Source organism: Musa acuminata, chromosome BXJ3-7 (assembly GCF_036884655.1).
Source record: "Musa acuminata AAA Group cultivar baxijiao chromosome BXJ3-7, Cavendish_Baxijiao_AAA, whole genome shotgun sequence".
NCBI lineage: Eukaryota > Viridiplantae > Streptophyta > Magnoliopsida > Zingiberales > Musaceae > Musa > Musa acuminata.
In genome coordinates this window covers 1,969,967-1,995,393 of record NC_088355.1, presented here as the reverse complement: position 1 = coordinate 1,995,393, position 25,427 = coordinate 1,969,967, and the positions used below count along the sequence as shown (strand labels likewise).

General features: G+C 38.3%; 2 protein-coding genes across 3 annotated transcripts; one reads left to right on the top strand and one right to left on the bottom strand.

The window, feature by feature from the left end:
• Window positions 1-855: 855 nt before the first annotated feature.
• Window positions 856-7,914, bottom strand: LOC103990842 (anthranilate synthase beta subunit 1, chloroplastic). The gene is made up of 9 exons (XM_009410122.3): window positions 7,666-7,914; window positions 7,436-7,578; window positions 4,566-4,636; window positions 4,416-4,453; window positions 4,229-4,339; window positions 4,048-4,147; window positions 2,540-2,675; window positions 1,481-1,607; window positions 856-1,062 (listed from the first exon to the last, which is right to left on the bottom strand). The coding sequence occupies exons 1-8, from the start codon at window positions 7,781-7,783 to the stop codon at window positions 1,509-1,511; spliced, it is 816 nt and encodes a 271-aa protein (XP_009408397.2). The 5' UTR covers window positions 7,784-7,914; the 3' UTR covers window positions 856-1,062; window positions 1,481-1,508.
• An 11,273-nt stretch (window positions 7,915-19,187) lies between these two features.
• LOC135642575 (transcription repressor KAN1-like) lies at window positions 19,188-24,058 on the top strand. Of its 2 annotated transcripts, none has more exons than XM_065158828.1 (6): window positions 19,188-20,794; window positions 20,936-21,012; window positions 21,530-21,566; window positions 21,656-21,821; window positions 23,397-23,466; window positions 23,606-24,058. In XM_065158828.1, the coding sequence occupies exons 1-6, from the start codon at window positions 19,948-19,950 to the stop codon at window positions 23,717-23,719; spliced, it is 1,311 nt and encodes a 436-aa protein (XP_065014900.1). In that variant the 5' UTR covers window positions 19,188-19,947; the 3' UTR covers window positions 23,720-24,058. The 2 variants fall into 2 exon arrangements, with proteins under 2 accessions (XP_065014900.1, XP_065014901.1); XM_065158829.1 differs by having other exon boundaries at window positions 19,806-20,794; window positions 23,400-23,466; window positions 23,606-23,856.
• Window positions 24,059-25,427: the final 1,369 nt, after the last annotated feature.

The following is a 25,427-nucleotide window of genomic DNA, read 5'->3' as shown; positions in this document are numbered from 1 at the left end:
GACGCTAATCCAAACTAGAACCCTAAGTTTTTTTTTTGTTTAAATCATTGGATGAGATCTCAAATCCCTAACTTCAATAATTAGATGTGATATACTAACATCACACTAATATTTAGGTGCCAAAATTTATTGAATGAAATTTTGAACTATCAATCTTTGTAAAACCTCATTTGATAAAATAAAATAAAATAAAATAATTGTTTAAAATAACATATACTAATACGGATCAAATTATTAGATAAAATACAAAATAAATTGCCCTCTAAAGTCTAATAAATACATGTTAGATAAAATACAAAATATAACCCTAAGACTTAAATTATTGAATTACAAATGAAGTCTAATAAATACAATTTATATATTTTTTGAATTTGTTGTTGATGTAACTAATATTTTCTTAACATGTACTACAAGCTAATCCCCTCTCAAATCCCATGGACAGTTTATTGTTTTCATGAAAAGATATGTTTAATGGTATCTTGATTAAGGTGTTCTCTTTTGCAGGTTAGTTCACCAAAAGCATGCCTTCCCAACAAATCTTCTTGGTCAAATCTTTGATTAGCTGAGAGAACTAATAGAAGAGAACCACTCATAGGACATGCAACTAACAACAAGCTTTAATTTTCTATTGGTCAACTGTACCATCCCTACTACATAATCATACATGGTTTCATTTCTATTACTGGAGGCCTTTCACTTTTTTTTTACCCATTTCATACATAATCAAAACCTAATCGAATTAATTAAGCTAAATTATCAAGATTGTTTTGACACATTTGTTATGAATCCAATAGAAGTCTTGATAAGCAGCATAAGACATTTGAAATTCTTACCTACCAATGATCAGATTCATAGTTTCAGAATTTGTTTTATAATATTCATGGGATTCACACTATCATGATACATTTGTCGGGAGGTGAAAGGTGGAATGGTTCCACTCAGCAGTTAAAAAACAAGACAAAATATATATCATGAGCTTCAAATAAAATTTTATTTGATATTGTCGTACCATGTGTTGATATGTCGTCGTGAACCAGCTTCATATCCATCTGACCATGGTACCTGAAATGTCAATAATTGCATGGAAGAACTGAATGGGGGGAAAGAAAAAATATACGAGGAGAAAGTTTTTTAATGGTTCTCAACATCAAAATAAATTGTGATTCTTTGGCATGTGGTCCAAAAGCATTTAATTTTTTTGATATCATGTTCTAACCATGTCATGCAGATTATGAGATGATAAGGCATAATGTCCTGGGAAGAATATTAGTGCCAGATTTTTTTTAAGAACATAATTCGCCACAAAGGAACTTTGATGTCATACTATTATAACATAAATCTAGAACTTGGATTATATCATGAGGAACAGGTTTAAATGGATCAAGTAACATGTAAATGATGGGTCGACAAGGAATGCAGAAATGAATGACCATCTTCATGTTTTTTTTACCATATTGACAAAAAGATATCATTACTCAACCTGAAGTTTTCCTTGTGCAGAACCAACTCTAGTTTTGCTGGCTCCATTTGTCCATCAACTTGATAAAATTGCTAACCATAGTTTTGCCTTCAGGTGTCATTATGCTTTCAGGGTGGAACTGAACACCCTACAACGTAAAAAGGGTACAACAATAAGATAAATAAACAAAAATTACTGCTATCCAAGGCACAAGAAAAAAAAAATTGCTTTTCATGAAAATGATATCATTGTAGGACGAGCGACTATTTGAAATGATGTTAAACAATAAGTGGCCAAAGAAAAGAAATATCATCTCTATTAAACATCATTAATTCTTTGGAAAGACAGTTGCATGCATAAACCAACAGATATCAGCTCACAATGATTGCCTAGTCAGTAGAGGCAATTTTGCATAAGCAGTAAAGCTGGAAAAACAACATTTAAAAAGATTATTCATGTTGTAGCGAAGCGCTAGCTCATAAGTAGTTACTAGTACTATAACACAACAACAACAACATGTAGTTAATATAATAAGATTTTATAATTAAGATAATACACCAGAGAATAACATAAGATATTTTACCATGTCATTTTATGTAGTTTGATGCTAAATATAACATACATTCATAAAATCATATTTGAAGTGCAGCCTGGAAAAGGTTTATTGTTAACTATTTATCGTAGTGACATTCAAGTACTGGGGTGCTTTTATGATTCTTATAAGATATTAAATCTTAAAAGCAAAGCATCCCTAAGTTTATTGTTAACTATTTATTGTAGTGACATTCAATTATCCTTCCATAACTTGTATATGCTTATTGATATTAAAATTGTTTGTACTAACAGTGATACTACTTGATTAATAATTTCAAGGCAGCTTATCTAAGACCAAATATTAATTGTTCAGGCAATAAGTTAATCTAAAAATTTCCCGGCATATATATATATATATATATATATATATATATATATATGAATGAAGTGAAAATGGATTAGCAAGCACAGCAGAGATCATTTGCCTATGAAAACAAAAAACAAAATAAAATAAAACTACAAGTATAATATGAGTTACTGTAGCACCTGAATATGTTTATGCTTCTTATGACGTGCAGCCATTACTAAACCATCCTCTGTCCATGCCATAATCTCAAGGGCATCACTAGGGAAACTATCATTCTCAATCACAAGACTGTGATATCTACAGGCAGTAAAAGGGCTGCATGACAAATATAAAAGTATCAACTACATAAAGAGTATGAGTTTAAGATAATTATGCAGGAGGAAAAATGAGTAGCATAATTAGGATCATTGTTGCATGAAGCACATGCTGGATAAGTCAGAGCACATTTTGATATTATGCATATTTAGACGTAAAGTTCAGTACCAAGTAATAAAAAGTAGGAATTTCATGTAATACAAGCATGACTAAAACGATACATATAAACTGTTCAATTAATGAAGATTAAGGGTTGGCCTAGAGTTTACCATGTTGAGAGACACTCATAGTTATCAAGCATGTGCAAGTCTCAAGCTTTTCTCCTTTATCCATTCTTTTTAAAATTTTTGGATTTCCCTTTTTTTCCCTTTTCCTTCATCTATCTGTTCTCTCAAAGCTAACAGCAATGACAACATGTTCATTTTTAGACTTTGCTTTGAACAAGTTTAAACAACTACTTCTAATAAGGAAAACAAATAATCCTTTAAATGGTAACAAACCAGATGCTCTGGTCCTCTAAAACAATTTAATTATTTGTTTATTTTCACACTAAAATCTGCTCAGTTTTCTAGATTTTCTTGCATATATAGCCATCACCAAAAAAATAAGCTTAAGTTGTCTGACTTTTCCATCCCTAAATGTTTGCCAGCCAAATAGCATTTTCAATATGAAGACATCTAAGCAGAAAAAAACCAAACATATTTACAATCTCTAACTGTTTAAGATATGTGTCCCTGCCTTTTTTCAGAGATACAAGCTTAGATATCTGGAAAGTAAAGCAGAATATGTTGGCATGTTGTTTTAATTTGAATATTGCCCCACCCACCACTTTCCATGTTGAACTTTCAATAGGTTTAAAACAACGTTTAATGATAATAATGAAATAAACTTCTTCCACCAATATATATCTGTGTGTGTTGGTTTTAGCATCCATGTTAAATTGGCACAACATGTGGAACAACCTTGGTGATTCAAGTACCCTTATTTGGCAAAACTTCACAACTTTTGCCACCTCTTCATTTTAGATCAAATACCAAACTGATCAGGATATTGTGTCCTTGTTTGATCTCTTCGTGTTAAACTATCTCTACAAAATTCTTCAAACTAAATGTAGTAAAGGTCCTGAATATCAATTTCCTTTCTGATCGCCTTTCATCTCACAGGAAAACAATTCAATGATTCCAAAACCTAAAATAAAGCTTAAAAAATGAACATGTACATTCATAAGGCATCTAAACTAGTTTCTATGCAATGATCTTTCAAATTAAAAAAAAAAGGATGGTATGAAATATCAGCTTTCTGAACCTGAATAAAAGTAGTGTAAAATCCTATTAAAGATTGATAAATCATAATAAAAAAACAAATGGCTTACTTGGGCAAACCATGAAATAAGGAATCTTCTAATGTCTCATCATAGTATACAAGAGAGCTTTTCCCATGCATTACTCCAGAAGGAGCACACACTATCTTTCCTGCAGATTAATGGGGAATTAATAACAATTCTTGCATATTAATAATGTAGTATGGAATTCATGCACTTTATTCATTCAAACCTCCAAATGCCTCTCCTATGCACTGCAAGCCCATACAAACTCCAAATAATGGCATAGAAGGACCCAGTTCGAGTACAGTCTGCAACGATATGCCCGAGTCTTGAGGTGCACCTGTACATGAAAGAATGATCTGCATTATAGCTGCAGCATCATGACTATAAAACCACATTTTACAAAAGCTGCTTACCAGGCCCTGGGGATATGAGTATTCCTCTTGGATTTATTCTGAAAAGGCATAGTATACTTTATGAGTGAAAGGAGACTTTATGATCATAACTATTTTAGTTTAGACAGCCTATTTGAACAATGGAAAATAAGATAAAATGGATTCACATGCCTTTTTATGTCCTCCACAGTTAGCTCGTCATTACGATACACCTCAAAATGGACTCCTAGCTCTCCAAGATACTTCAGGACAGAAGAGGTAGGATTACAGAGTGCTTTCACTTGGCCATAAAAATATTGCATAACTATAATATTTTGATAGTTAGCTAGTTTCAAATTTGTCCCTGTTTTCTCATATCCTACCATGTCAATGAATCATCATGAACACAATTATCATCAGCATTATCATTTATCATTATCAACGAATCGTTCCCATGAAAATAGGTTCATTCAAAGATCAGAACTCTAACCAAGCAATCTTTATAAAGTACTAAAGCAGAACTTTTACAAACAATTACGAGTTTAATATCAATTCTCCATGAACATTTTTGGGACAACGATAACTGAGTTGGTGTATTCCGATAGTTCTTTCTTGTTTGTTTAGCTGCAAGCCCAATTAACTGTCTGGGTTATCTTGGTTCACCCTCCTTGGAGGTTATTTTTATCCATGTTCACTGGGTAACATTAACTTAATAATTTTATAATCACTATTTGTAACTCAATTGGATTCCTCTAATCCATGGTCTACACTCGTTTAACAATAAATTAATCATTATCTTAGGTTAACAGAGCATTACACCCTAGACAACACAAGATACCCAAATCAAGTGCTACATCATTGCAGGATAACTGAATCCATATCTACTATCTAACACAGATACACTTTAAAGCACGACCATTAGAATATGGCCATGATGAGCCAAATCAGGGGCCTGTGGACCTTAATTTAAACTGCTCCAGTGGTCAATCATTGCAACAGTATGACTGAGTATAGCAAGTTAACTCATTTGGATGCACAATATCATGTCAAAAACAAGTGTGCCTTAGTCCTAAACTGAGATCAAGTTTCACTTCCAGCTTCAGTATAGAGACCTACATATGATGGGAAAACAACATCAGCAGTCATCCAGGATAGAGGGGTACTGAAGCCTGCCAAGTTAGGGAAGGCCTTCCCATCCAAGATAGGTGAAGAAAAAGAGGCAGCAGAAGCAGGGTCACCTATTTTAACCTGGACAGGATTCAACCAGCCTTATTGGGTTCCTGGAACCCTTGTTCTGGGTAGGAGAGATACTAAAAGGTTCCTGGAACCACAGGAAATGAGGTAGCCTTTATCTGAGGCTAAGTTGGGCTTAACTAATCTTAAAGTAGGAAACAACAGCAACAATGATCCTGTCCAAATTTTGGTGAACTTATTCAATATATTCAGCACATGTTTGATGTATTTAATGAGGATATTACAGGCCAGTATAAATTTCTAACAAAAATAGAAGTCTTGAGCACCAATAGTCTTATATATAGAGATGGTTGTAAGCTTTATAGACTCAATGTTGGATTTTTTACTTTTCTATTATGCAATAAAGTGCATTACTTTTGTTAATTAGTCTTCTGATTCTTACATTTTTATTCTCCACCTAGAATCAGCCAATCAGGGAAATGCACATTAGAGGCAACACTCTATTAAGTTAGTACCCAAGCAAGGATGATCTCGATGAAATTATGGCCAAGCTTTCTTCCGTTGATAGAGATATTATTGGAGAAGAAGACCTTAGAGTTCACCCTCTACCAAGAGCTTGAAGATATCCTTGCAGGGCTAACAGCAATAACTCTTAAAGAGATCAAACAGTGCTTAAAACAAACAAAGCTTGACTAAAAATCCTTGAAGAAAAATGTCTTGGGACTCGGATAGCAAATAGAAGGGCAGTTGGACAACTTAATTTCGTTGCAACTCCACAAACTTTACTGAATCCGATCAGGGAGAATGCTGCAAATCTTGCACCACTGAGATAAGCACAGTTCTTAATCCATCTCATGTATCAAAATGTAAGATAATGTTAGTGCAACCAGTACACTAGTATATTGAATCAAACAATATATGATGCACAACAGAAATATCAAACATGCACATTTTTAGGCTTGTTAATCCTTTGTTGGTTTAGCCTTGCACAATAAAGTGATGCTTCCAATTTCACATAAATGAATTGTTTGCACAAAAGTCCTTGTGACCAAGTCTTTGATTTTGTTCTTGCTTTGATGGACTTTTGCTATTAAGATAAATCATCCAGCATTCAGCCTACTCTGAGTGTTCAAATATGTGAAAATGAAGCCTATTTTCAGTGTTCAAATATTAGAAGTATCCAAATGGTTTTCCCAGGATTACATGTACAATGAGCATTCATTTAGTAAGTAAATGCATATACATTGGATCCAAGCTAGGAAATAATAAAGTAACCTGTGTTAAAAAAAAATATTCCAAGCACATAAACTGTGCTGTTCAATTATCACTTCTTGTTATGGGCACAAGTCAAGAGAAACACAACCATTAGGTGTAAAGAAAATTTCCTACAGGGAGGATCTAAAACAAATGACACGAACAATTTTCCAACGAATAAATATCCACAAAAAGATAACATAGAGAATCTAAAGCAAATGCGAGGATGATTTTCCAACAAATGTCTCTATTGAGACATTCAGGTTAGTTAGTGCATTGTTGCACAAGTAATAGGTCTCAAGTTTGAGTCCACGTGTGAGCATTATGTACGACATTTGATGTAATGAAAATTTAAAAGAAAATTTCAACAAATATATATCCACAAAAAGATAACATAGCCTACAATACATTTTGGTTCACAGTTGACAATTCACGTGCTATGTTCTGCATAAGTAGATGAACAATTGCTGATGACTAAAATAGAAAGCCAAGTTAAAATTAACAAATTTGACCTAACTAATCACACACACAAAAAAAAAAACAGATTTAACAAGTAAATAAAGTGAAGATAACAAACACTATTTCCCCCTTCTTTCTCATCCAAGTTAGAGTACCTGACAGAGGTTGTAGGTAAAGCTGTCATAGTTATCGATGACGACGATGGGCCTGCTATCTCTCGCATTCGCAACAGCAACCGCGGAGCTCCTTGCAACCATCGACCGGCTCCTCCCGAGAGCCAGGCCGACACGCCCGAGTCCTAATCCATGCACCCCAAGATCAAACGGACAAGAAACCGAAAGCCAAACGAAGAAATAACCCGAAAAACAGAGGGAGCTCCTCTTACCCAGAGATGGAGGAGAATGAAGGGCCGCGGCGTAGGATGTGAAGAGACGGCGAGGGCTGCTTATGGTTCGGGGAGCGATGCAGAGTTTAGGCGTGAGAGAAAGGAGAGAAGACGCCATGGGAAGAGGGAGGGAGGGTTGGAGCGAGGGGAAGGGGAGTCACAGTGGGGATCAGAAGCAGAGAGGGGAGCGGTCTAAGAAGACGGAGTGAATGCGAGGGGGTCTCCCCATTCGGCCGTTGGAAATGGAAGCTAATAATGAGACCGACAACATGGGGATGTCAGGGGTGTTTGAACGGTAAAACCGAATCCAAATCGATCTCGAACGGGTTTGGCTCCAATAGATTCATAAATAGTTTAATCTTGAAATTTATAAATAATTTTAATTTTCAAACTAAATTAATTTTTATTTAAAAATATGGATAAAGTTTTCAACTTTAATATTTAAAAAATGGATCTAGTATATTATCATCAAATCATTCAATTTATGACAAATCATAGATACGAACTTATCAAGACCAAGATATTTCTCAACTTAGGGATACATGAGATATTTATAAAAAATTAAATATTAATTTTTAGGATTTCATTCTTTAAATATTCATGTTATATAGGTGTTCACACTGATGGGATTACAATGAGGGCAAGGTGGTAAGTTTTTAGATTTTTAAAGATATTTTCCTAAATAATTCCTTAGAAAATTATAGTAATTGTAATATTTTTTTGCCTTAACAGAGTGCCAACTAGATAAAGGTCAGAATTATATCTAATGAGACATACATAATCTACATTACTAGCATGGAATCAAGAACCTTAGCCTAAAAAAAGATGTTAGTTGGAACAGGGTGGAGTAATCTGATATCCAAGTTCAAGTGAAAAGCAAATTTGATAAAGAAAACCTTTGCATGTAATAGAGTCAATCAATCAAGTGCTTGCATGATACTTGATCTTAGAATTTATTTTTTTTCTTTTTAAGGCTCAAAATTTGCAGGGGCAGCTTTAAGAATTTAGTATATAGTTTGTAAATTAAATTTGTATGTATAACAATTTCACACTCTTCTTATTTTCACTATGTGAAGCTATTGGGTCATGTTGTGCCCTAAGAGAACACTCATATGATCAACAGTATACTTTGATCTTCCCATTGCTTACAAGTTGCTCATGCAAACACCAAATATTAAATGCCTTCAATAAAGCCCACCATGGAAGGTTCCATTGGGATCGTTTGATGACATAAAGTTCTTCAATATATCACAACATCAAAATCCTAAAAGAAATGGAAGAAGTTCATATGGATGCAACTTTTTATATGAAAATTATGAATTAGATCAGAATACTTATGATAGCATTTTTCCTAGCAGTTCAAGGGATTGATTCACTTTTGGTGATGCTATGCTTGCTTTACTTGTGTGTGTGTGTGTGTATGTGAAGACTAATCTTTCTGCTGAATCACAAACTGTGATATGTATAAGGTGTTTGTTGAATTTGAACCCTTGATTCACTTGGTGATGTGATGGTCTAAGAGGCCCTCTCTAGACTTTGGGTGGGATATAAGCTGATGGGCTTTTGGAAGGCTTATCATCATCTTTATAATCAAAATTTGCTATAAATGAAAATGTAGAAAGGCCCTAATCTCTTTGATCTGCTTTCATGCAGGTAATTGCAATATGGATGAACAAAGGTTTCACTTTCATATTATTTGTTGCTTTCACTAACAGCTTCATGAATACATCAGAGGTTCTTAGTTGGTGCAGAAAAAGGGCAAAGGAGTTGATACTGCACAAAGACTTAAAGAAAGGGCCTTGATCATCAAGTTTGAAGGGTTCACTGGTAATCCTCATTGCTAATTTGCTCGGTAGAGTGCATTGCAAACTCTTGCTCGGAAGGTAGACACAACAAGAAAAGATGCAACACATATCAGCCACTTGGTAAGCTCAGTTTCTATCAGTGGTTGGTAGAATGATTCCTATCAATAGCGTCCTTTGGGACACTCCCTCATACTAGCTTTCATAATCACCGAAAAGTTTATACCAAGGATCGATCGTTTGAGAAAGATCTTTCTACGGAACGAGTCGCCTTCAGTTGCATTCTTTCAATTCCTTGTCAACCGTAAGAATATAAGGTGTTGCTCGATATATACATCATGTAGTGGAAGAACTTTTGTAAGAAAGTTGTCATTGCACATAACATGACATGCGTCTTACTGCAGTTGGTAGAAATGCAAGCACAACTCATTCTTTTTGCGCTTAATCTCCTTGTTTTAGTCGTTTGATTTCCTCTTTGTCTTGTACATTTCAAAGCCTTTGAATGCAGCATGGGGCTTTATTGGATCAAACAATATATGATGAACAAAAAGAGGGGGAGAGAGAAGAGAGAAAAGTGTCCTGTCCTAACTCAAAAGATGAACACTGTTCTTCCCCATGTCTCTTGAAGTAGACGACTCCATTGTTTCCTGTTAGAAAGCCATCACGAGGAGCCGTCTCTTTAGTACGTTGCCAAAAGATGCTGCACATCGAACTTTTCTTGACTGTCACGCTATACTTCGCTTGATGTGTGTCTAAGTCACTGGATTTCCGCATGACGAGCAGGCTTTCAGTCCATTTAATCTTCTTTGCTCTCGATTGAATTCCCCAGCTTGTGATTATTTTTTGCATTGTATTATAATGCATATGCGAATCAAACCACTTGGACTTCTATGATTCCAAGGCGTTTTAGGTTCATCAGAAACATGCAGCCCCTTCTGCACCTAACCTTATCCTGCAGGTTAGTGTGATGTCCACATCCTGTGAACAGTGTAGGTGGGTGACGAACAACATGCATGGTGGAGATGGATCTATATGTCCTCTAATATGATTGGACACTACAACGCTGTCAAAAGGCTCGATTTTGTGATGGTCGTCGGCATGAATCACATATACTTCTGCATATAACACCAGTGTTTCGAGTTGGTGTTATGTGAACTCTAGTTGATCAGTGTGATCGTCGTCGTTGGTCTAAAACTATGTGAACTCGATGCTTGCAATGACATCGATGTCACAAAGGAATTCAAACGCAGCTTGTGGTCCGTAGCGTAATGATTCTTTCATGCATAAAGCCATACGCAAAGAACATATAGGAGTTGTCACCGGTGGCTCAATAGTTCCAAACATTCTTATAAAGGAAGAATGCATGTTGCCTTTTGCCTTCTCCATGTGTGAAGTCCCCATCACTCCATGTCCCTTCTTATAATTGCGATTGAGATGACCTTCTTAGGTCGATTGTTCTTTTCCTTCATAGTAATCTCTTTTCCCAGTTCACAGACATAAAAAGATACTTTTGCATGAGGTTTGAAAGGTAAAACTGTGGTGGACTCACTAGATCAGTAGCCAAATAAATCAAACAATCTCATCAGAAGCTGCATGCCCATTATATATTTAGGATAATATGATCGAACATAGTTAAGGTTTAAAGTGGAGTAGGAATTCTTTTAGTGTATATATAATATGAAGATTAGACTTAAAATTGTGCTTAATCTAACACTGTTCCAATCTGTAAACAGACACTGACATAGTAAGCACCGTTCCTTGACAGCATTATGAGGTTCTGCCAAAAGATAGTTTTACACCTACCTGAACTGTCCTGCTCACAGCACACTCTCTTTGGCTTCTTGTGTTTCAGGTGAGTTAGATAAGAAGAAGAAGAAGAAGAAGAAGAAGAAGAAGACGAAGGTGAAATTTTGGAGAGAGAAATCTCTCTTTTGTTTTTACCCCTACCCTCAACACAAAAATAACCGTGTTTAATGGTACCATTTTCCCCTGATCGCTGCCATGCTTCCTGCTGGCTTAGGGGTCCTTCTTGGGTTTGGTTCATCTCCATAATCGAAATCAAAATGGGAATCGAATGAAAATAATTCTCTGTTATGTCCATTGAAGTAACCATGAAAATGATTTAATCATGTGTGGTGTTCATATATGAATCATCGGTAGATCACAATGCTTTCTAAATCTTTTTTTTGATGTTTCTTGTCACAGAAGAAAGTGGCTCTGCTTCTTATTCCCTGTGTACCGTTCCGGGGCCGATTGCAATCTTCAAAATGTTGTTCTTTAAGGAACAAAAGTGAAATGTTGGTGCAAGTGACATGAAAAAAGCTGGAAGGAAAAAGATCGTACTTCACGTAGTATCTAAAAAATGAATTAGATGAGCAGAAGTAAAAAAGAAAGAGAGAAAGAAAGAACGAAAGAGGGGGAGAGGAAGAGGAGACTGAAAGGAACAAGTAAAGAGGAGACACAGCAGGCGTTACCCATCATAAGGCCATCATGAGTTTCTTTGTGTCAGAAAAAGAGGAAGCGTCAAATGGGGAGTCACAACTCAATCATAAAGCAATAGATTACGAAATCATTTAAACCTTTTTCTTCCCTCACTTTTTCTCTCCAGTCCCTGCGTGCATTAACGTCAGTCTGTTTGCATCTCTGTTCTCAGTCTTTGGTCAGTGCACCTCTCTCTCTCTCTCTCTCTCTGACAAAGAGAAGTCATAATAGAACAGGGATAAAAGAGTGCTCTGGCCATCTCTGACTCCACTCTTTAATGCTCTTCCTCTTTCCAGCCTTCTTTTTTTGGTGCCCTCCTCTCTCTCTCTCTCACTCTCCCCTCCTTGGGCTACGTTTTCCGACTGTTTGCTTCCACTGTTTCTGTTGTTTAGGCGTAAATTTTGGTGCTTATTTCTTTGACCAACTCTGTGAGATTTTCACAAGAGAGGTCTAGTCATTAGTGACACTGAACACTATGCAATTGGCGTGGAGGCCATCACCCCTTCTCTCATGGAAAGAGTTGACGTGACAAATCCACTCTACTCACCTCTCTTCCCTACTTGCCTTTGTTTGGTAGGACAAAGGATGGGAACAGAAGGTGGAGGGAGTGATGAGGGTGGCTCTCATTGCTCGGTTTTACTTCCTTTGTTTCTCTATGGCCAGTATGATCGAGGTTATATTACCGGAAGGTGAGAAAGGAACGCTCGTTGAGTGTTACAGTCGTAGTACTGAAGCCATGGCAAGCGACTGATGCTCACATGTGATGGATCACCATCAATCAATTGTCGTGGACCCGTTTGTTCGTCGCACCATGACTTGTCTGCATTGGCGTGCATGAGGCCATGGCAACAAGGTAGACAAGTCAAGGAACTGAGTGCTACAGGCTCCGCTGCATCCTAACATTCCAAATCCTTCGTCAAGAAGGCGATGAGCTCGAAATCAATGAGAACAAACGATCCTTGGCTCGCTTTGTGGAAGAGAATAATCCACGGTTGTCCGTAGGCTTCCGTGACAGCTACAGCTCGGTAGGGGTCTCGGAGGAGCCTTCAATGATCTCCGAGCACACAGTTGCCGGCATTGAAGACGCCGGAGCATGTGGCTACTCTCTCTCTCTCTTCCTCATCTACTTAATGCAGCGATGCGTTTTGTTCCATCAAGCATGCGGAAGAAGGTGCGTACGCTCCTGTCGCCGGGAGAATGACATGCTCGAATTCATGCCTAAAGACCAGCGCAAATGAAGGCTGCAAGTGTTCCACAGTTTGCTCCATTATAGCTGATGGCGTCTGACAACCGATTGCCGACAACATTTGCCCCACCAGCTAATGTGTTCTCCGCTCACTTTTATCAATGGCCGTGCAATTAAAGGAGAAAGCCATGGCTGCAGGTCAATGTTACAGTAAAGGCTACGATACATGCATGGGTTTTACAGCATAGCTTGCAAGCGTCGACATTAATTGATGTTGCAGAGCCTTGTTAACCTACATTAGGGTTTAGATTTAGCTGGTGATTAAATCTGAGGCTTTAGCTAATCGATACATTGCTCTCCTCTGCCTAAGTAAATAGATACAAAGATCAAGAGAGGTAAATGCTTGACAAATGACAATCCTGAAAACAGAGACATAAGCTACAGTGAATGATATTTACTTGTTGAGGACATTATGGTGTTGAGTCATTCATATAGATATGGTGGCTTGGTTCAAAATATGGGCATCCTTCCATGTGCATGTGTGGTGAGGAAGAGATAAAGATGAGGCAAAAGGAGGACATTAATGGGGGTGGGCAGTAGGTGTCAGTCAAAATATAACTGCTGGCTGTCTTCTATTGGACATTGAAATTATTAAATGATGATGGCTTCCATCATTCAACTCATTTACTTTTGTTTCCATTCCTCTGCCCCAACTTCCATCAACCTCTCCCCTCTCTATAGGACACATATAGATGCACAAATATTTAAGAACAGGACACATTTCTGTTACTTAATTGCATCACCATTTTTATTGTGGGATGATGGACAGTGTCCTTGGGAAAAAGAAACAAGGTTGCTAGGCATTAAATGGGAAGTTTAAATGACTTGGAATCTGTGTAAAAGATTTTTGTTCCAATTGACTAAGATGGTAGAGGTCATATGGGGAAGGAAACAGAGGCACAGAAGCTGTACTTGTTGTATCCCAATGCAATGAGCTTCCTCTCCTTTGTGCTGGTCCTTTTCATTTGCAGCTAGATTGAAGTGGACTTGTTGTTCCAAAAGTTGGATAAACTTTTTTTTTATTTATAATTTTATTTCAATATATTATTTAGGTTTCTAAATATATTGAAATAAATTTCTAAAAATTATATCATCATTTAGGAACTTCCTTGCCTCAAGATAGAAGCTGTTTGACAAAGTAAGAAAAATACAAATCTTAGATCCAATCTTGTAGGATGTGTTTGATTTGAAATTTTATTGCTTTCATTTGAGAAAAAGGAAACTATCTCCTTTTCCTTTTCTGTTTTCTTATCTTTAATTGTGATGTTGGTATTAATGAAGTTAATGATGGCAATCATTTTGGTAGGTTATTGCAATAGAAGTGAGTGGTAATTAAAGCAGTGATTATATTCATGATATATATATATATATATAGGAGAAGAGATATTGGTGACACTTGGATGATGGAGATGACTGACAATGATGACAACAGGAAGATGACTATAGTTGCAGGTAGAAGTTGATAGTGAAGATGGTGACACCTACATTAAGGTGATGAAGTTGTGGTGGAATGAGAGTTGCTATGGTCTTCGGTTGAAGATGGTGAAATGCAGTGACTATGATGGTGATGATGACAAAGCGATTGCGACAGTAGTTGGATGATACCAGTGACAATAATTATTATTCGGGTGCTGATGCTGATCATAGTGATGAATTGATTCTAAAGATTAAATGAAGATAGATAATTATGGAGATGATTATGAGGTATTGTAACAATGAGGATGACATGAAATAATGAGTATATTAATTATGCCGGTGTCAATAGTAACATAGCACTGTGGCAATGGGGGAGATAGTTGTGAAAATGAATGAGAAACTTAACTTACCAAAAGTAAAAAAATAATTTTTCATTTTCTGAAGTCTACAAAATTTAAAAATCGGAGAACTAGTTTTTCAGAAAATAAAATAAAATTCTCGTGTAGCAAACATGTTTTTTGTAATTTAAAATATTTTTAAACTAAACTAATTTACGATGAATTTTAGTAAAGATCTTATTTTTTTGCCTTTTATGGGAGTTCTCCCCTTTTGTTTTTCCCTAAAAGTGTCTCTCCTTTTTCATGATTCCAAAACTTTTTCTAATAGGATACTCAGCCTCTTTGATCTAAAATCAATCAAGTTATAATATTTTTTATATAAGCTTATGATGTTATTTTGGAGGTGCCAAAAATATTTTAATGGACATATAAGTTAAGTTTTTTTAATTTATATTCTTATTTTTACATTAAAATTTTTTTTTGAAACCCTTACCGAGGGTAATAATTTATTATTATACTTAAGTCATCGTGTCATAGCCATAATATTTTTGTATAAGCTTACAATATTTTCATATAGATAACACAAGCATTGTAACTAATATAGAAGTCAAGTTTTTTTTACATGTTTTTATTTTTCAAATCAATAAGAAATACCTATTTGAAATATCGAAAGATAATAAGCTAGTTTGCATTATATATTGAATCTTTGTTCAAAAATTATAGTATTTTATATATATATATCAAAAACATCATATTCCTATTAAAAATACTATAATCGGATCGACTTGGGTCAGTTGAATGCAAAAGACAGGAGTTTTTTCAGCTTATTCTATAGGAGCGTTTTGGGGATATAGGAAAAGTAAGATATTATTGACTCGAAAAAACAAGAAAAAAAAACCCAAAATTAGATGGTTTTCCCAAAATTCGCCTAATAATTTATATAATCCAACATATAAATTTGTCAAAGATCCAAAAATTTTGTAGCTTGTAGAAATGGTTCACCACTCTATCAATTTCCAAAGGCAGAAGGATATGTACAGTGCATGAGCTATGCAAGAGCTTTTGGATCATAAGCGGACGACACCATTTCCGAGCGAAGCACACCTCGATCACACCAATTCTAGTCTTAGTGGCATAGGAAGAGCCAAATAAGATGGGGCGCATGGCGTAAGGCGTGACATGGCGTGTCTTCTTCGATCCCACAACAACAATTAAGAGTCGAGAAGCAGAATCTACGCAGCATTTCATTCTCCCAAATGTTCTTGGGATGTGCTTCGAGTGGTCATGCAGTGTCACGATCTACGTGAGATCATATGCAGCACGTACAGCTTTGCACCATAACAAATTGTACTGCTTTGGGTTTCACTACCACCATTAATCTCTCCAATCGCTTCTCCATCATCTCTCTCTCTCTCTCTCTCTCACGCGCGCACACACACACCCACCATGAATGGAGCTAAGTCATGTGATGATTTCTTGGACTCATGCTGACCTCCGGGAATCCCGCTTCTCTTCACATCCATCACATTCCTTCATCTCTTCCAAATCAGTCCACATCTCTCTCTCTTTCTCTCTCTCTCTCTCAAATCCCAAAGGTTTGACCTCAATTATTAAAGAATGTCTGCATGGAGACATATGGCATCTGGTAATAGGTCTGCATGGATCCGTGCGCGATGCAACAGCTCATCTGCATAGAGTTGTCTCACTTTATCCCATTCACTGTCCTACCCGTTTCCATGGCGCTTCCTCTCCTTCTCTGACCAACTTGTACAGTGGCTTGTCCACACCCCACGCATCTACTTTTGCATGCGGGATAATAATATGGTTGGAAAATATGTCTCGCTCCTAATTAATAACAACAGTAAGAACATTATGTAATGTAATCGATCGAGGTCTATGTTCCTCAGATCTTACATTGTTGGCGTTCAACTTCATCCCTCACCACCGCCACAACGAACACCATCCTACTCGACTGCAAGTGTCAACTTATGTCAATGTTGACCCTATCAAAAAAGTGGATACAGTGCTTTGATGATCATATTGTCCATAATTCACATACTATTTTGATCAAAGTAGCTCAATCAAGAAACCAATCTCTATCAAGTGGCTCGATTGGCATGCAGATCAGATGTGTGAAAGATTGTGGCGGTACTGTGGAGAAATAAATGGCCAGAGGGAAGTATATCGGAGGGCTACTTTCTCTGACAGCAAGAAGGTGAGAGCAGTAAACTGTGAAATCCCAAAGGGAGACATCTTTTATCACCTGGAATGCAATAGAACAAAACTCTTACTGCATTGAGAAGCTTCTCTCGGAGCAGGGTTTATGTGAATCAGGAAGTGACATATTGAAATAAATGTTTTGCAGCGACCGCACTTCATCTGGTGGCAATTTCCCCTCTGGTTCTCGGACCATCAGATGAACCAAGTCATACAGCAGCCTACCCACTCGGTGGTCAAATCGATCGCCTGTAAACTAATGAACAAAGTCAAGCCACTCAGCGTAGCATATTTGAACTACTGAGTGTCAGAGATTTAGTCCATCGGTGTCAGCTAAATGGAAGCATCATGTTTGCTCTGGTTGACCTTGACATTGACCATAATTCTTTGCGAGAAAAAAAGCAATATATGTGCTATTTTAATCTTGCATGGAATTTTGTGTAGAGAAATAGTACATGATTTGAATGTCAGATTTGATGAAGAAAGTTTGGCGATATATATTCAAATCAGAAGCAGACACCTGATAAATGTAAACTTAAGCTGCTACAGTGAATCGATCCCTCCCACCCCACCCAGCTACTTCCCTGCTGTATGTATCTTTTACAGTTTGAAATGCATGAATAGGAATCACATAAGGCAGAGAGGCATCACTGTCTTGAATTGAAGTTGGGATTCAAGGACATTTCAAATCTCATAAATGCACCATGCATAGGGTTCGGGTGACAAAGAGTTGTTATAGGCGTTTTATATTCCCATGGCCTTCTCGGAGCTTGGGAATCCGAGCTAGTGTTTCTTTTCCCACTGAGAAATGAGCCTTTTTTTGGGGGGAGGGGGGACTTTGGCAAGGGTGTGTGCGCATGCAGTGTTTTTTTGCTTGAGTTATCGATTGATATGAACTCCTAGGTTCTTTTGGAGATGGAGAAACTTTGGACACTAGCTGAATCCTCAATCATCTCTCAAGGTGCATCCTATGGCACGTCTATTAGCTCAAGTTAAAAGAGGGCTAATGGTACTTTCCAAAGAAGAAAAGCCTATTCTTTTTTGTATGTTCTTGGGGTTTGGAAATCTAGTCATGTGGGAAGGAGCAATGGAGAGAGTCGAGAGTCAACTTGGTGTAAGGGAGGTGAACATGTGGCCATATGACATAATAGTTCTAGACAAGGTGGTGCAAGAGAGGGACAGAATTTTTGGGAGTTTGCAAAGGGAATTAGAACTTACAAGGTTGGTGGTGTTTGGTGTTAGACTAATCATTGTGATTAAACTAATCACACATTTCGACCACATATGTCACCCAAACAAATGCCCTTTGGGTCAACGGTGCTATGTCGAGGCACCTGACAAGCCCTAATTGATAACAAGTAAAATCTGGAAGCTGAGGAAACTGCATACGGTGAGTGGGATGACAAGAGGAGGAGTAGAGACAGAGTCGATGGAGTGATTTGTTTGCATCAGCTTAGACCAGCATATTAACTTCCTTCTCCTTGACAAAGCCTACTTCATTGATTAGTGAGGCAATGGTGGGGGGTGTGATCAGTGGAGGACCATTTGAGTCCAAACCAAGGGAGGTCCAACCGATGGAGTGGTAAGTACATCATCAACAGGCTCTTCTTCAGCTGGCTCTTTTAGTGTTTTAAGCTGATCATTGTCGACAGGTTATAGCAATGAAAGCCTTAAAGAGCTGCTGCTGCTGCCGCTCACACAGTCGATGCACTGTATAACATTACATTGTATTCGACCAGCAGACAGCCCATATGTGCAATAAAATCCCCCAACTGGGAATAAGACAATATTTCGGCACTGTTCGCTGAAAGCAGCAGACTGGAAGACACATTGCTGTTTAGCAAATACATGGAACATTGGAACCTACCGCATACTAATCCATTTAATATGAGCGAGAGAGAGAGAGAGAGAGAGAGAGAGAGAGAGAGGGAGTTGTCTCTCCCCACCACACTGCCCCCCCTCTCTTTTCTCCGTTAAAGATGGGAGTGAGAAAGGTAGAAGTTATTGCAGTCCACAAGCGGAGTCAGTGGGGGAAAGGAATCCCCCGCACGAGCCTTCTCATTCCCCTCTTTACTTTTCTCCTATTTTCTTTTTGCAACCCTTCTTCTTCTTCTTCTTCTTCTTCTTCTTCTTCTTCCGAATGAAACGTAACAGAAGAGAAGTTTGGATCTTTCTCTTCCAGTAGTCCTTTCTCCAGTGTCATTTTCTCATATATACTCCCCTCAAGGTCACCAAAGCACTACAATTTCTCTGTCCCCCCATCATCTACTGCCGTCTACATTCATCTCTCTCTCTCTCTCCAAAAGCCCTCATCTCTATCCTAGGAGAGAACTAGGACTGAAACAAATTCGTTCTTCTGTTGCTTCGTTTTCTCTCCTTTGTTCTCTCTAAACTAGCTAAACTGGTCCTTCTTCCTAGACCTAGGAGCACTACATGCTCCTTTGTTCTTTAGCACTCCTCATATCTATCAGCTAAGTAGCGAACAGATACAGCACAGGCTCCAAATCCTCACTGTCCCTCTTAGGTCTGCTTCACCCCTAGGAAAACAAGATCCTTTCTGCACTTGGCCTCCATCTATTAGCTCTTCTGTTAAGCAACAGAAGAGAGAGTTTTTTTCCGCCCCCTTCCTTCCCTCTCTTTCACCCTCTCTTCTTATCTCTGAATCACTTTTAATACATTTACTAGGAAGTGACAGCTAGAGTGGATCTAAATGTGCAATTGCAGTCGGCCATCCAGCAGGAAGTAGTAGAAAAGTAAACAGAAAGGAGGAGAGGGAATAGAAATGCCAGTCGAAGAGGTCCTCATGGAAGCTATCTCCACCTCGTCGCCGGATCTCTCCTTGCACATCAGCCCCCCGAACGCTGCTTCCTCCTCCTACGCCGACGCGGGAATCGGCGCTGACCACGACAAGCTTCACCGGGAGATCCGCGCCGTCGAGTGGCACACAGGCGGCGGAAACGAGGCGTACACCGAGCTCTCGCTCTCCTATCCTTCGGCTGTGTCGGAGGCCGAGAGCCCGTGGCGGCAACAGAGGTTATCGGTGCAAAGGTCGCCGCTGCCATTCGACCACTGCCACAGCAACCAGCGGGCGCTCGAGGGCTTGATGGAGGGCTCGAGGCCGATCAAAGGCATCCCGATCTACAACAACAGTCCCTTCCCTTTCCTCCATGTCGATCCCAAGATTGGGATATACAACCAGGTCTCATCCTATTCTCCTCAATTGCCCTCCTCCCTGTGCTTGTCATCGTCACCCTCTCCACCGACCTGCTCCCCGCCAGCCTCATCGTCCAATTTGGGGACGATCGCGTCGTCCTTCTTCAACCCGGTCGGCGGTGTCTCGGGATACCATCGACTGGCCACTCCGCCGACGAGGCTCAACGGGCTCTCATCACCCGACCTATTGATCAAGAACCAGCAACAGCAGCAGCTCTTCCACCCCCAGCAACAGCACTACCACTACAACAACCAGTATGGCATCGGATCGTTCGAGGCCTCGCACAACATGATGAGGTCCAGGTTCATGCCGAAGCTCCCAGCGAAGCGCAACATTCGCGCACCGCGAATGCGGTGGACCAGCACGCTCCATGCGCGCTTTGTCCATGCCGTGGAGCTCCTCGGCGGCCATGAGAGTATGCCACGGCTGTCTTTCTCATTCAATACTACTTTGATGTGTTTTCCTTATATATATACACATATGTTCAGATATATGTAAATCGATCGTAAGAAAATTAGTCCGAGAGATTAATCGTGGTTGACATGTATGTTCTCAGGGGCAACCCCCAAGTCAGTGCTGGAGCTCATGGATGTCAAAGACCTCACTCTCGCTCATGTCAAGAGCCATTTGCAGGTATCATCTGCATAATATTGTTGGTTACTTACGGCTAAGACTGCCCTCTGTCCTCTCTCTTCTCCCTCGTTTCTCCTGTCATCGTTTCTTAGTACGGCCGTTTTCTCTGTGAGAAGCAGACACATCTATTCTCTCATTCACTCATTCATTCAGTCATTCATATCTCTGCGTCCATCGGCTACTGTGCCAAATTCACGAGACAGTGGAGAGAGAAAAAAAAGTTGTCATCATTTCACAATGATGCAAACTCTCCAAACTTAAACCTCACACAAAGCATCAACCTCGTGGTTAAAGGGTGGGGAGAACCCATGAAAAGAAGATCCCTGCAAACAAAGAATAGATCCGGTCACTTGGATTGCAGTTAGGTCTAATTCTTGCATATTTCTTTTCCTTTCCTTTATCCTCTTTCCTCTACTGTCTCGTGAACTCACTTCCTCTTTTCCTCTACGGTGCCACTTACATCCTTCTTTCTCTTTCTCGACTGATCTGTGCAATTGCTCTACCCTTGCCTCTGCAGATGTATAGAACTCTGAAGACCACTGACAAGCCCCCAGGTAATTCATATTGCTTGGCCCTTGTGAGCTCTCTTCCGTTTCTTCTGCTCGGACGCCTTAAACGCAAGGGTTATCTGCATTGTTCGAAGGTCAATCGGATGGCTCCGGTGAAGAAGATTTCGCTGCAGGGAACCCCGATCTTAACTTCCGACAACTCATGGAGCAAAGAGCGTCGGATGGGACTAAACCAACTCAAGATTTGGACTTCCCTCCCAGCATTACCAACACCACTTCTCGATGGAGTAACTCATCAAGGCAAGCCTACAGTTTCTCGCTTTGTTCTCTTGATCTTTTGCAGTAGGTGTACTATAGCTCCGCATGATATTGGGGTTTCGTTTACCGGGATCCACTGCCAAGGACATATACCTGAAACAAAAGGGGGAGGGGTCTCATGGCAGCTTTTGCTTTTGTCCCCCCCTCTCCAGTGTTTGAGATCTCACTGGGAGAGACTGGTACTCGTGAACTTGGAGGCCATGTTTGCAAAGACAAAGCAAGACAACAACAAGTTTGGACCTCACGATCAAGTTCTAAGATCATATCAAGTAACATTCTACTTTCATCGTGGCCAATCTTCACTCACGTTAGTGACAAGATTATCCTGACAAGAGACCCTACTCAGGCTATCCCAGCAGCTGATGTATGTTGTCAGATAGGAAAAGAAAACCCTATACATCTTGTCTCCAGCATCCTTCTCTCTTCAGCTTTATTGCGTTATCCTACAGTGGCATGTTAATGGTTCTCGAGCTCTGCTTTGACCTTTTCCTTCTTCTCGATGCATGGCTGTGATTCCAGATACGTGCTTTGAACTGACGTGCCCTAATATCTACAAATAGTTTGTATTCTTCAGGTGTAGGCCAAGCAAACACTCATCCTTTTTCTTCTCTCCTTCTTTGCCAATTCCTATCGGTTTTCCTCCAACCCGCCTTGAATTTGTACAAGAGCTTTTCCTTCACTCTACTGAATAAAGTCTGCATTCATCAACATAGCTACTGTAGAACTTTACATTATATCTCATCGCTCATTATCACTACTATGAGCTCCTTCATTATTCTTCTCCCCAGTTTGGCTCATCTCTCCTGCTTTCAAGTCTCAGCAACCAGTTACTGGCCTTGTTCTCGCTATCTCTTTCCATTTGAAAATGAAGATTTTTGATCCTATTTAAGCCGAGTTATGGAAATATATATGATCTCACAAATGTGGAATTCATCTCATTTTTCTCAACACGATCGTGAAAATGCTTTAAGCCACTTTATTGTGGCTTCATGGTATGAGTTTTAAGGAGAAGAGAGGCCCATGATGTTAGAAAGGTCATTTGTGTCTTACGGATGATTCTTGATGAATTAGCTATTGATCAAAGAGGAAAAATTAAAATCTCAGATAGTTTAGTTTCTACTATTTGCATGTTAAGTTTAGTTTCATATATGTGATTTTGGTGAGAGAGGCAGGAAATTTAGTTTATAATTAACAGCTTCCTAGATATACATTTGAGACAGCATAAATATGACACTGAAAACTAATGCTTATATATAATATACATGAAAATTTGGTTAGGCCATGATGGAACATTCGACTCGACATTCTCAAGAATACAGTGCCATGAAAAATGAACGATCATAAATTACTAATTACTGAGAAAATATATAAACGCTCATAGTTTCATTAGTTATAACTTTGTGAATTGTATTTCTTTCAACAACGAGATGATAAATAATACCAAATACGATCCTCAAAATGACAACAAGCATGCCGTCGTCTATGGTAATTAATTGATTCTTCTTTATGGATGCCAAATTAATGTTTTTTGTTTCTGGAATTTATTATTATCTTCAGCAGAAGTGCATGGGAGCAACCGAGTGCAGGTGATGGAATTCGGCCATCAGAGTTCTCCTCTGATATTGAGGTTTCCTCGCTACCTTTTTATTCCATCTGTAACGACGCATGCAAAACCTCTCTCTCTATCTCTCTCTCTCTCTCTCTGGAGATGAAAAGTTAAAGAAGATAGATCGAGTGAGGTGACTGTGGATTCTTGGGGTTTGCAGGATGGAGATACTTATCGATCCAATGCTTCACAAGTAGCTCATCTAGAACACAAAAACCCTAGTTTGGAGTTTACATTAGGGAGACCGGACTGGGATGCGACGGAGCACGTTTGATGCTATGCGATAGGGTGAGTTGATATGTTGGTCCACTGTTACTGCTACAGGGAGACGAAGAGGTACGGAGGTTTACATGGATCAGTAAGCGTGAAGATAGACTGAAGCAATGTAACTCCTGCTGTACTACGAATTCTTCTCTTTTCCTTTCTCTTTTTGTGTGAACACTTTAGTCGTGTGCATGGGATGACTAAAGCTGAAGTAGTTGGTGATGGTAGGAAGCTGTCATTTACATGCACGAGGAAAAGTAAAGCTGTTCTTGTGAGGCAAGAGCATCATATTCTTGCTTTCCTCGTTTCCAGAATGTTGTCAATGGTCGAATGTGAAATCTTTGATCTACGTATGTCATACTCTGATGCCATGGAAATGGAATGGAATGGTTGTGTGATTCAAAAATCATACTATTCACGATGCTATCTACCGAGGCATACTATTGCACCGAATGTTTATATCCATATAGCCCCGAACAGTGGATGATGCCTAAGGTTTTTACATGCTGAGGACTTATTATTGCAGGTGTTTGGATATACTGTTTCCTACTAGCTTGAGCTCTTAAAACTTCTTATCATCTGCTCGAGTGTTTGATATGATATGAGAGCGCCTAATAATGAGTTCCAAGTCTTGGACTTGGGCTTCGGTCACGCAGCGCTTAAGATAGAATGGTAGATAGGTGAATAATTGGATAGACAGATAAATACGGAATAAATATTTGGATAATTGAGGCATAGAATATATGGTTGTCCCCCTCATGTGCAAGCCAGATTAGGTTTGGGTGCAAGACATTTAGAGAAAAGGATATTATTTAGGATTTTTTCATTTGTAGCCCCTTTTTTGCTATTTACAATCTAAGATTAATATTTTGTAACTTTTCTTTTACTATTTATAATCTAATTTTAATTTTTTTTTTAAAAAAAATTAAAGTATTTATTTATAAATGGACACAAATATTCTCTTATTTTTTTTCTTCTCATCATCCTTTTCTTTTTCTTCCTTCTCGAAAGATAACATTGATAGGGGGAGGATGACATCAAAGTAACATTAGTGAGAATGAAATAAAGGGCTATGGGGAAGAAGAAAAAAAGATAAAGATAAAATTGATAATACTAGGGCTATAAATAGTAAAATAATATTTTATTATTATTTTAAAATGTTATTAGTAGTAAGGAGGTTGTCAATAGTAAAGAGGAGGCTACTTACGTGATATACTGACTCATTGTGGGAGATGTGACTTATAAGATTTGGTGGTACTCATCGGGATCGTAGTGGGTGACGTAGTGGCATGCACCCTGGAGCTGAAAAGCTAGATATATCATATGTCACTTACCAGCTCTAAGTAAGTGGACTCTAACGTCTGTTAACTCAGACTTGACGGAAGAAACTTATATACTATGTTTTTGAAAACATATGAATTATTTTAGATACGAGTAAACCATAACGAAGGTTAATGACCAAAACTACAAGGGTTAAAATGGACCACCTAAATCTTCGAAGACAGTTTTAAAAGATAATAAAGAAGATGATTCAAATAATATAAGTAATCAAATATATAATAACCAAACTAATTGATTAGACATCTAAAAATAAATTAGCCTAATTAACCTAAGATCGATTTATTGGGTATATCACCATTAGAGTAACTATGTGGATTAAAAATTATGAATAAGGGGAAATAATTACATTACATTATATAGATACGATGTATAGTGAC